At 39.0% G+C, this 13,365-nt stretch overlaps 1 protein-coding gene across 1 annotated transcript in view; it reads right to left on the bottom strand.

The window, feature by feature from the left end:
* The window catches only part of Gstcd (glutathione S-transferase C-terminal domain containing), an 89,521-nt gene that overhangs the window by 69,083 nt on the left and 7,073 nt on the right, over positions 1–13,365 (bottom strand). The window contains exons 3-4 of the mRNA XM_051185468.1: positions 12,633–13,072; positions 9,442–9,906 (exon numbers count right to left, since the gene is read on the bottom strand). Coding sequence (XP_051041425.1) covers positions 9,442–9,906; positions 12,633–13,052 — 885 coding nt within the window. The 5' untranslated portion in view covers positions 13,053–13,072. The remainder of the gene's footprint in view (positions 1–9,441; positions 9,907–12,632; positions 13,073–13,365) is intronic.

Raw genomic sequence — 13,365 nt, 5'->3', positions numbered from 1 at the left:
GTATGTTTGTAGGTGTTGGCTATCATGAAGAAAACTGGCAGGTTGAAACTACTGAATTATCCTCCATGATGGCCATACCATTTTATATTCCTGCTATGGAGATTCCCATTCCTCCACGTATATTTTCATTTTTATTTATTTTTATTTTTTATGTATGATATCGTAATGATACAAGTGTTTGAGGACAGGCACTTGATTGTTACCCATGACAGTATGTGGAGGTCAGAGGCAAACACAGAAAAATACTACTTTTCTTCTATAAGCTCATAACTCCCAAATAATGATGACCAAAGATAGTGAGGTTATTCAAATGTCAAAAGATCTCCTAGTCCCACATTAAAAAGGAATCAATGACCATGCAGAGAACTCAAATAAATAAGTGCAAGAACAAGGCAAGAAAATCAATTCAGGATCCAGACAAGAAAGCAACCAAAGTAAAAGAAATGGCTAGTAACTTGGAGAAGAAACTAAAAAGAAAAAGAAAGAAAGAAAATCAAAAATCAGTAAGGAAATTGAGACACTTAACAAGAACTATATTCTTGAAATAAAAGGATCAATTTATTAAATAAAAACACAGTAGAAAGCTTCTTTGGGGGCCAAAGAGATTATTTAGTGGATAAAGTGCATGTTACACAAGCAAGAAAATATCACACATATACACCACGTGCACATACATCACCATCACCACAAACAACAACAAGAAGAAACAAGACAAAGTGAAAGAATAAACTTCAGGGACAGAGAAAAAGTCATGATAATAATAAATTCAGATGTGCAGATACTACCAAAACTTTCAAGATACATTCATGAGACTAGACTCAAGAATGAAGATGGTAAAAGAAAAAGCTGGGACAAAATATAAATGCATAGGCAATTTATTCAATAAAATTGTAACAGATAGACACAAGAAAGTGACAGACACCCAAATCAAGAGGAATTTATAACTTAATAGTTATGGCCAGAGAAGAATCTCTAACATAAAATATCATAGTCAAGATGTCCAAAAATACAAAGAATCAATGTTAAAAGCTGTAAGGGGAAAATGCCAACTCACACAGAGGCAGAAATATCAGAATAACAAGCAATTCTTAAAGCCAAGAAAACATGAAATAATCCATTATTTCAGGCCCCAAAAGTAACTGTCAACCTAGATTTCTATAAATGGCAAGATTATCTTTTCTAGAATGGAGGGAGAAATAAAAGCAGTTCAAGAAAAGCACAAATTAAAGCAATTCACGCCAGCCACACCAGCACTGAAGCAAATTCTTTAAGTAACACAATAAACATAAGAGAAAGAAAGACAATTTCACATAAAACATGTAGGAAAGCACAGATTCCATGAAAGCAACAGAAGAACGAAGGACTGAAAAATCATTTGTGTCTAACACAGCAAACTGTTTGTCTGAGCAGAAGAGAAGACAACAAGCAACAATAATCCAACCAACCAGAATCACCAAACCACATCATATCCCTCTCAATAATGACTTTATTTGCAAATGGATTCACCAGTGAAAAAGATATAAACTAACAGACTGGATTTAAAACAAACAAACAAAAGAGTATCCAACTGTTTTCTTTTTTTCTAAGAAATATACTTAGCTGGCCAAAAGTCCAAAAACTGAGTCAAAGGATACAAGTCAATCTAAGCAAATAAAAGCAGTGAGCCAACTCAAGAGGATTTTCATTTCTGCCAATGTAGACTTCAAAGCAAAATGAGCAAAAGAGATAGGGAGGACAACTACATGTTAACGAAAACAATCCATCAAGAAGACATAACAATTCTAAGTATTTTTGGCACTGAATCTTAGAACTTTTGGTTTCTTAAAATCACAAAGGGTACCAAAGGTCTTGATAGCAGGAAACTTCAATATCCCACTCATATTTAGATAGCTATTCAAACTAATAATTAGTGAAGAAACATTAAAGCTAAATTATACTACCATAGCTCAACTGATTTCAATAGATATCTACAAAATAGTCCATCTAACAAACAGGGAACACATATTCTTCCCAGAGGCATATAGAACCAACTCCTAAATTGATCACATTTTAGGCCACAAAATAAGATTCTGCAACTACAATAAAGGAAAAATATGTATCTCATCAAACCAGAGTGAAATAAAACTAGAAAGCAACTGCAAAAGAAATCTCAGAAACTACATAAAGACAATGGAGACTAAACAATATAAATTTGAATGAATAGGACCATTCAGAAAATCTGGAAAGATATTTAAAAAGTTCTAGGATCAAATGAAATCATAACACATTCAGCCAGAATCAGAATCTCCTGATATTTCCCTAAAAGGAAAGCTTACAGCTCATTTAAAATAAAAAAGAAAGAAAGAAAGAAAAAAGTAACAGAGATCTCAGCTACCCTAATCATCCAACTCAAGATCTATCAAGATTCTATAAAAAGAAGCCAAACTAAAATGCATTAGCCGGTTCTTAAAAGGATAGCAAGACGAACAAACCCTTAGTCAAATTAACCAAAAGAGATACCAACACAAGACAAGGTGAAAGGCGAACTGTAAGAACAGGATCCAACAATCCTCCAACCTAGATGATCATTTGGGAATACTGTGAAAACTATCTTCCAAAAAGCTGGAAAAGTTAGAATAAATGGGTTTCTATACTCATGAATATCAAAATTAAAAAAGATAGAGGCAATTTTAAAAGATCAAAACAAGCAATGCAGTTAAAACAGTATATTAGTTACTTTTCTATTGCTATGAGAAAACATCATGATCAAGGCAACTTATAAAAGACAACATTTAATTTGTCTTCTAGTTGCAGGGGTTAGAAATCAGAGGCAGGACAAAGGCTCAGCAGCAAGGACATCTGGAGAGGCCACTGAGAGCTCACATCTTGACTAGCAAGTAGGAGGCAGAGGGGAAGAGAGAGAGACAGAGAGAGAGAGAGAGAGAGAGAGAGAGAGAGAGAGAGAGAGAGAGAGAGAGGGAGAGAGAGAGAGAGGGAGGGAGAGAGCAGGCACCGGGAATTGTGCAAGTCTTTTGCAACCTCAAAGCTCATCCCTCATGGCACACATCCTCAACAAGGCTATACCTCCTAACCATTCCCAGTTCCACCAAATGGGGATCAAGTTGTAAAATATATGAGTCTTTGGGATCCATTTTCACTCAAACCATCACAGACAGTAATGAAAAGTATCTCCACAAAGAACAGCCTTACATAAGGTAGATTTGCTGACAAATTCTACCCAATTTTAAGGAAGATCTAACAACTCATATTTCTCAATTTGCCCCACAAAGTATAAAATGAAAGAATGCTGCAAAGGCAGTTTTAACCTGGTACCATAACTGAATAAAGACACAATAGAAAAAAGAAACCTATAGGCAAATTTCTTTAATAAACATAGATGCAAAACTCCTCAATAAAGTGCTTGTAGTTGAATTCAAGAACACAGTAAGACCATACATGATGACATGCTGGGTTCATTTCAGGAATGTAAGTTGGTACAACATCTACAGAGCAATAAGTGAAATGAGACAAAAATATAACCAAAAAAAGATTATATGATCATCTTAATAGATTCAGAGAAGGTTATTTGACAAAGTTCAGCATGCCTTTATGATAAAAGTTCTAAGGAAATTGGAAATACAATATACCTAAGCATAATAATAATTATATATGGCAAACCCACAGGCAATATTACATCAATTCAGGTAAGATTGAGGGCATTTCCTATTAAATCTGGAATGAAACAAGGGTGCCAACTCTCCACTGTGATTCAATATAGAATCAGAATTCTTAACTAGAACTAAGGCCAAAAAGATATAGAAACAGGATATAAACAGAAACAAGAGTAAAATTATCCCATTTGTATACATAGCTCTATATTTAAAAGACTCTATGGACTTCACCAGGAAATTTTTATATATGAGAAACACTTTTTAGTAAAGCTATAGGATACAAAAATCAACATGCAAAAATCAGTTACTTTTTTATTTGCTAATAAGAAACTTAACAAAAGAGAAACTATGGAAAATATCCCATCTCCCATAAATTAAATTTTATTAAAAAGAAAAGACACCAGGACAGTGTACCACCTCTACACTGAAAACTTTAAGACATGGAAGAAGAACCTGAAGATGCCAGAAGATGGGAACACGGTCCACACTCCTGAACTGGCAGAATTACAATTGCAAAACCATGGCAAGCAAGGCAGCTCAAAGGGTGAAGTGCTTGCTATACAAACTGAAGGATTTTGGAGTTTGATACTTAGAACCCCCAGTGGGAGTAGCCTTATTATAAAAAGTTATCTGTAATCAGTATAATTCTCATTTTTTTTAAAAAAAACCAATGATATTCATCACAGAACTATCAAAAGAAAGTTTAAATCCATATGGATTTAAATCCATATGGAAACACAAAAGATCACATGTAGCCAAAGCATCCTAAACAGAAAAGGCAATGCTGGAGGTAAGACCATAGCTGACCTTAAATTACATTACAAAGCAACAGAGATAAAGAGAATTGACACCAACACAAAAACATATATCCAGACAAATGCAGCAGAATAGAGGACCCAGAAACAAAACCATGTAGTTATGGCCACCTAATTTTTGACAAGGATGCTCAAAAATGCACATTGTGTGTGTGTGTGTGCTGGAGTTACAGGCAGTTACACCCCGCCTGATTCATGTGCTGCAATCAAGAGCAGGTTCTCTAGGAGAGCAAGCAGTTCATGCTCTTAACTGCTGAGCCTTCTTTCCAGCCCCTGCACCGCGGTGGTTTTATTCCCCCAAGGATTATAGCAGAGCAGGGGCTTCTGATTGACATTCAGAACATAACAAACAAACAGACAAGCTATATGCTGGGGGGGGGGGAGTAGGATAGTCTATTAATAAATGGTGCTGACACAAATGGATATCCACTGCAGAATGAAATAAGTTTTGTCTCATTCAGAAGAAAAATCCACTCAAAACTGATCAAAGACCTTAATTTAAAAATCTAAAATGCTAAAACTGCTATGAAAAAAAAATGTGAAAACACTTCAAGACCTAGGTATAGGAAAGAATTTTCCTAACAGAACTCCAATAGCACAAGAAGTAATCTCAAGATCAAAAAAAAAAAAAAAAAAAAAAAAAAAAAGGCACTTCATGAAATTACAATCTCTGCACAGCAAAGGAAAACATCAGTAGAGGGAAAAGACAGCCTGAAGAATGGGATGAAATCTTTGTCTAACTAATTTCAGATGGGAGTTAAGAGAACTGCAAAATTAAACAAACAAAATATTTCAGCAAGGTGCTAGGTGCATGCCTTTAATCCCAGAACTTTGGGAGGCAGAAGCAGGTGGATCCCTGAGACAGAGGTCAGCATGATCTACAGAGGGAGTTCCAGAACAGCCAGGGGTATACAGCGAAACCCTGTCTCGAAAAAACAAGATAAAACAGATCTTCTAGTCAATATATGAGCTAATGAACTGAATAGACAGTTATCAAAAGAAGAAACAAATGGCCAATAAATATTTTAGACATCTTCACCATCCTTAGCCATCAGGGAAATGCGTTTGAAGACCACTTTCAGATTTCATCTCTGCCTAGTCAAAATGGCTATTATCAAGAAAACAAATAACAAAATGCTGGGCAGAATGGGTAGAAGGAAAAACCCTAACTTACTGCTGGTGGGGAGGTAAACAGATACAGCCACCACTCTAAGAATCAATAAGGGGCTGGAAAGTAGCTGCAGGTAAAGCACGTGCTGTGCAAGCCTGAGGACCTAAGTTTGAATCTCCAGGAAAATGAAAAGGCAAGGCAGGGGGAGGGGATATGAAAGAGAGGATTGCTGGGACTCGTTGACCACCAGACTAGCCCAAAATTCACTGAGAAATAAGGCAGGGATAGAGAAGTATACCTGACATCATCCTCTGCCCTCTCTGTGCAACACACACACACACACACACACACACACACACACACACACACACACGGGGAGCCCTGCACACCCCCCCCACACACACACACACACACACACACACACACACCCTACATTCAGTATGTAAGTTCTCCCGACTAAATTACCATAAGACCCAGCTGCACCATTCCTGGACATGCATTCAAAGGACTCTACACATTCCTGTTTATTGGTGCACTATTTAAACAGCCAGGAAATAGAATCCCATCAAAAGATAAATGGATAATGAAAACTGTAATACATGTACACAATGGATCTTATTTAGCTGTAAAGAGAAATGAAACTGGCAGGAAAATATACACATTTGAAAATTATTGTATTAAGTGAGATAAACTAGATTCAGAAAAACACAGTACACGTTATCTTTCCTATAATTCTTTGATTTTAATTTTTATGTATATGAAAGAGGTATAACATATATTATGTTAGTAAACTGTCATGTGTATTTGAGCTCACTGAGAAGCTTGGCCCACACCTCATTTGAGACCCAAGCATGTTTGTCTCTAAGTGTCCTCTAAAGCCCTTTGTTTGGGTTGTCACCTACTTCTGTGACAGAGAGAAGAGAAAAACAAAACAGGCCAGGAATGAAACACATTGTACACATGAGAATAGCTAGAAGGTAAATTATTTCCAAAAGACGTTGCTAATACTTGTCTCATAATATAAAATGCCTACATGGTGGCTCTTCATTTTAAGAGTATTGCTGCTCTTCCTGAGGACCCAAGTTCAGCTCTCACAAACCATGTGGGGCATCTCAAAACTTCCAGTAACAGCATCATTCAAAATTCAAAATGACTCAGGGGAGGAAAATATACCAGAAACAACTTGAAGGCTTTGACAAAGAAAGCCTTTGATGAATTCCTAAAAGAAAATGTGCAAATTCAGGAAAAATACAAAGGGATGAAGGAAAATTATTTTATATATTAAATGTCCTTAAAACAATGGACTGTGAATATAGGTCTGTTGACAAGAGTTTTTACCTAGGATACATGAAGCCCTAGATTTGAATCCCTCACTGTGTACTGGGATGTAGTGATACATACCGATAATCCAATATTTGGAAGGCAGAGGCAGGAGGATCGGAAGTTCAAAGTAATCCTCAGCTAGATAAGAAATCTAAGGCTAGCCTAGGATATAGGAGTCTCTGTTTCAAAACCATGTAATACAAAACAATAAGTATGTGTTTTTACCTTGTTTCTTAACGGTTTTCTAAGATTATTATGATGGATGTACATGGTATAAGTGTTTCAGCACAAGCATGCTTACACCAAGACATGTCTGCCGAGGGCAGGGAATGGCTTTCAGACATCTGTTCTGTCCTTCCACTGTGGGTGCCATGGATGGAACGCAGCTTCTCTTGCTCATACACAGCACATGAATTTATTCGCTATTGTCATTTCACTGGCCAGTTTTGCTCTATTTTAAACCCAGTGTTCCTCTGTAGCATCAGACTGACTCAGTCAAGTTGATATCCTACCTGATTACAGATGGGAAAAATCCTGTCAATTACAAATGCTTTGGCTTTGATTAATCCCAATCAGGCAAATGGCATTTAAATTCATCTAAAATGAAATGCAAATCATCTGAGATGAATGGGGCCATCTGGACGACCTAAAGTCACCTCCATGCAGGTGACTCCAATTTGGGTTTTGCTTTCTTGAATTAAAAATCAAATACTCTTATTTTCCCTGTAGCATTTAACATTACTTTATATAAATATTATTTGTTTGTTTACTTGTTCATTTCTCCGTTCCCCTAACTAGAAAATTAACTCCAATGACTTCTGGGATCTTATCTGCTTTGCTCTACACTGCATTCCTAGTGCTACGACAGCTCCCAACATACACGCTTTCAGTAATGTCTACAAATAATGTGTGTACCACTATGAACTCTCAAAAAATTAAAAATCATGAATACCAAATCTTGCAAAGTATATGACTAAAGATTGATGTCTATAGTAATAAAAGGGAAGAATCAGAGATAAATGAGACTAGAAATTATTCAACTAGGAAAAGACAGTTATAGGACATTTAAAATACCAATCAATGCCTAAATGGTTCCCAAATCTGTCTTTTTCCATGATGATTAATTCTGAAATAATTTTGGTTACTATTTTTGTTTCATTTCACTTTTGCAACAAGACAAAAGGTTCCTTAAGAAAATAACAATTTCCTCATACTGTACAAACGCCAAATTTACAGATTTTCTTTCCCCTTCCAATGGAGACCTCTAAGACAGGATGCTATATAATGAGGATAAAGTCGTGTTTCTGGGTCCTTATTAGGGAAAAGGGGACCAAGCTTCAAAGGAGGAAAAATGCAGCTATAGAGAACCAACTGGAAGGTTACAAAAGCTAGCCTGCCTTGTACAATATGGCATTTTCACCTGCCCCCTGCCCAGAGAGGACAAGGCAGGCAGGCAGACAGACAGACAGACAGACAGACACACATGCACACAGAGACAAACTACTAGGAAATAAATTAACCATAATTTTCTTTATTCCTTACACTGATAACATTACAGAGTATAATCAATCAGCTTTTCATCACTATAACAAAATTACTGAGGGCTGGAGTGATGGCTCAGGGGTTAAGAGAGCTGCCTGCTCTTCCAGAGGGCCTGAGTTCAATTCCCAGCAACCATGTGGTGGCTCACAACCATCTATAATGAGATCTGATGCCCTCTTCTGGTATGCAAGCATAAATACATACAGAAAACTGCATGTGTGATAAACCTTATTTTTGAAAAAGAAAATTACTGAGATAATAAACTGTTGTGGAATAAAGTTTTTGTACACTGTGAAGATGTGTCACTAAGGTTGGTTTAATAAAAAGCTAAATGGTCAATAGCTAGGCAGGATTTGGGGAACAGATAAGATACTGGGAAGAGGAAGATGGAGTCACCAGTGGATGCAGAAGGAAGAGACAGACACGCAAGAAAAGAAGTGAAAGCCATGAGCCACATGGCAACACGTAGATAAACAGAAATGGGTTAGTTAAAGTTATAAGAAATGGGTTAGTTAAAGTTATAAGAGCTAGACAGAAACAAGCCTGAGCTATCGACCGAGCTTTCAGAATTAGTAAGAAGTCTCCGTGCTGTTTATTTGCAGCTGGATGGCAGGACAGAGAAAGACTAGCAACAGAAACTTAACAGGGAAAAGGCTGATTTTGCCATAGTTCCAGAGATTTCAGTCCTTGCTCACGTGGCCCTAATATCTTGGACCTGTGGTGGCACAAAACCTATTCCCCTCACGCAAGAAGCTGAAAGAGAGAGGGGCCACGGCGCCTACATCCAGCTAACCAGCAGCATACAGCCATTGCCACAGCTGCCTTGCAGTAGGCCTCACCATCTCCCAGCCATGTAACAGGCCGGGGAGCAAGACTTTAAATCATGTATCTCTGGAGGGAAGACAACAAGCGCCTAATGACACCAAGGTCCTGTGACCTCCACTTTACAGATTAGACAAACTGAAACTCATAATAACACAGACTCCAGACAACCTCTTACCAAAAAGTGATGAACACTGGGTAAGAGCACAATGTCCGCCAGAGTGAAGTACAGCCCTTCTGCAAACACGTGCTCCAGAGGCGGAAGGTCAGAGGCTTTCGCCTTCCTGATGTGAGAAGGCTCCCTGTTGGCAGCAGCTGCATCTTTCACTGTGAGCTTTGAGAATGCCACCTTCAGCTCCAGACTCTTGGATGAGCCAGCCAGCTCTTTGGGTGGTTGCTGTGCACCCGCCTTGCCCTTTGCTTTTCCCTTGCCAGAGGAAGGCTCAACCCCAGCAGTCTTCTGTTGCTTCAGCTTCTGCCTGCGGAGTTTGTCATCGTTGTGGACTCTGACAGGCTCGCTGAGCTTTCTCTCGAGCTGTAGGATTTCTTCAGGGATAGCTGGGGGCTGATCAAAAGTCCCTTGGAGAAAATTCTCAACAGCCAAAGGGATGGTGAGCTCACATAGCCGGGTCCACTGACTGACCTACAAGACAAACAAGACATGAGCCATTCTCTCCTCTCCAATAGCCAGAGGAAAATTAACTGTTAATTGGGAAATGAGAATGGTTTAAGGCTGAAGAGATGATGGGTCAGCCATTAAAGGCTAGGCTCACAACCAAAGACATAATGGGTTAAATAATTTAGGTGAGGAGATAAAGCATCCTTGGGCTTGGCTTCTGTGCTAGATCAGAAAACATGTTACAATGTTTCAAAAATGGAGACCTTAAATGATGCAGCTTCTGCAATTCTGAAACATCTTACTGAATAAGTCACTGCCTCCATGGTGGTTTGTGTGACAATAGACTCATGTATTTGAACACTTGGTTCATAGTTTGGTGGCACTGTTAAGGGAGGATTAGGAAGTACAGCCTTGCTGGATGTGTGACAGGCCTGAAAGTCTTTGGACTAGGAAAGCAGTTGAATGCTGTAAGACATGCTCACTGGGCCATCCTAGCGGAAGATCGGATGACCCCAATGCTGAGAAAACTGTAACGATGGAGGCCCCAGCTCAAGAGGTTTTAGAAGGAAACAATATTAGCAACTGGCCTAGAAACTGTACTTTGGCAAAGAAATGTGGCTGCTTTTCCCCTGTGTCCTAAGAGTCTGACTGTGGCTAAATTAAAAAGCAATGAACTAATTTCCTTGGCTGAGGAGACTTTAAGACAACCTAATATTGACTGTCCTATTAGTATCACTCTTATGCAGATCTAAAGTGAAGAACAGTGAGGGAGACAAAAAGAAGTACAAAATATATAGCTGGAAGGGAAAACGAACACCAGGAAATTTAACAAGTTAATCTTGGAGCCAATGCTTGTTTGTGCTCAATAAGGGCAGGCCCTGTGCAAAATGGAATAAAAGGAGGGATCCCCTCAGGACAAGAGCCTACCCAGTTACACTTCCAACTTGTACAAAGAAACCGCTTGAGGGATTTTCTGTTTCTAAAAGCAACAACAAAGAAAGCTTCTGCAAATGTAAGACAAGAAGGGAGCCAAGCTCCATCCTAAGTGGGCAGCATATGGTCTGGCTTTAGAGTTAGGAAGGAAACAAGAATTAAGGGATCATAAAAATCTTCCTCCAGGGTTAAGGAGAGCTGCTGAGGCCAGGTGTGTGGCAGGGAAGTCCCTGCATGGAAGTCTCAGAGGCCACTGCAAAAAGCTGGGAATGTGAAGCCTGGACTGTGAGACCCCAGGAGACCAGAGCCATGAGACATCTGTCAAGGAAAGCTGCAGATGGGGTGGGACCAGCCCAAGAGAAAGAAGTGTGTTGCAATCAGGTAGGTGCAAAAGGTGGAGCCATCTAAGCCTCTGACTTGAGACATGGAGCTACAGAATCTGAAGTTGGCCCTTAGGGACTGCACGGGTCCAGTATTTCCTTACCCCCTTTTCAAATGGTAATATTAATTCCATGCCACTGTAGGTTGGAAGTACATAATTTGCTTTTTGATTTTATATGTGGTTACAATTAAAAGATTGCCTGAAGTGTCAGACAAAACTTTAGATTTTGAAACAGTATTGAGACTGAAAGATTTGGGGGTTTTTGAAGTTGGACTAAATGCTTTTCACTTTATGATATGTCCACAAGCCTGAAGGGGCTAAGAAGTAGAATGTGGTGGTTTATGTGAGTATAAGCCCACCCAGGCTCGTATATTTAAATACTTTATCCCCACTTGGTGGAACTGTCTGGGAAGGCTTCAGAGGTGTGGCCTTCTTGGAGGAAATGTGGCTCTTGGAACAGTTTTGAGATTTCAAATGACTCAAGCCATTCTCTATAAGTACTCTGCCTTGAGGGTGTGTCTGAAGATGTGAGATCCCAACGACTGTTTTGACACCATGCCTGCCTGTTGGCCGCGATATCTGCCATGATGGTCATGAACTCTAACTCCACGAAACTAATCTCCAAATAAACTCATTCTTCTGTAAGCTGTCATGGTGAGATACCGTTTCTGATTTATTAAAACTTGCCTGAGGAGTCAGAAAGCAAAGTAAGCCATAAGCTATAGAAGCCAGCCACACACATTTAATCCCAGCAGCTAGAAGCTAGGAGGTGGTGGTACACACCTTTAATCCTAGGACTAAGGATTAAGAAGTAGATGAATCTCTCTAAGTCCAAGGCCACCCAGATCTAATCAAGAGTGAAGCAGTCTAAACAAGAATTATAGCTCACACCTTTAATCCCAACATTAGGGAAGTATACAAGACAGAAGCAAGGTCTCAGAGAGGCGTTCAGAGGAGAGACAGCAGTTTCAGACTTGGTGAAGAGCTCGTGTGTGGACCAGCCCTTTCAGCCTAAGCTAAAGGTGACAGCTAGTGGCTGGCTGCTTTGCTTTTCTGATATTGAGCTTGAAGCTTGAACCCTAATATCAGTCTCTAGGTCTTTTATTTTTTGTGCTACAAGCTGCCTTGGGCATGGCATCTTATCACAACAGGAAACTAAGTCACCCCAAAAGCCTTTAAAACTCCCCACAGCTTACAAGGCACTATGACTTCAGCTCTTACATATATATGAACAATTTTTTTAAAGGTCCTCAATATAACAGAGAAACAATGTATCTAAACTTCATACAATACATCTTAAACTCTTGTTTAGTATTGCCCTGTAATGATGACACACCTAAAGAACTCTTTTAACTCTCCCATAGGAAGTTACAATCATGTTGGAGTGAATGTTACTACTTATAGCTTTAAACAACAGAAGAGACCATATACTTACTTCAGCACATGCTTTCAAACAAGTCTTTTTAAAACCCAGAAGTCCCAAAATCTCCTTTCTTGATGGCTCAGCTTCATAGCATTTCTGGATTATGTGTCTCAGGACAACGGCAAGTCCTGCTCTACAGAAAACATCTGGCTGCTCTACCACCGCAGGCAAACAGCAATTCTGGACTATCGGTGGGAGCGCCTGTCTTGAAATAAACTGTACGTCCACATCCTGGGACAGCGCCTCTCTTAGGAGTGAAGTGTCTGTGTTTTCCTCAGAAAAGACTAAGTAAACGTTAAAGACCTTGCAGTCACAGTAGGATAATAAAAACAGAGCTACAGAAGTGTGGAGAGGGAAGATGCTCCCTTCTGCTTGGTGAGAGTACTCCAGGTACAGCGATTCTTCCGTAGGACTTTTCTGAATGCCTTTCATTTTCTCTTTTCATTGGTCACCTATAAGAGAAATCAAGGTGGTTAGAGGCCTTCAAATACAATAATTTAGAAGCTAAAAGATTAATGGTTTTCAAAAAGAATTAGTGAGAATTTTTACTTCAAGGATGAATGCTTTCGAAAGAAAAACTTTTCCCAGTCTGTACAACTGAGCACATTTAGTGATGATTCTAAGATGAGTAACCTTGGTGTTAGTAGTATTTTTTTACAGCTCCTCCGCCAGCAATTTTTTTCTGGATCTGTCTGCAGTAGAAATACTATACCATTTTCACTATTTCTGAGTCACCATCACCTCT

The sequence above is a fragment of the Phodopus roborovskii genome, unplaced genomic scaffold (genome assembly GCF_943737965.1).
Source record: "Phodopus roborovskii unplaced genomic scaffold, PHOROB, whole genome shotgun sequence".
NCBI classification, from domain to species: Eukaryota; Metazoa; Chordata; class Mammalia; order Rodentia; family Cricetidae; genus Phodopus; species Phodopus roborovskii.
This window is presented reverse-complemented; position numbering and strand designations above follow the sequence as displayed.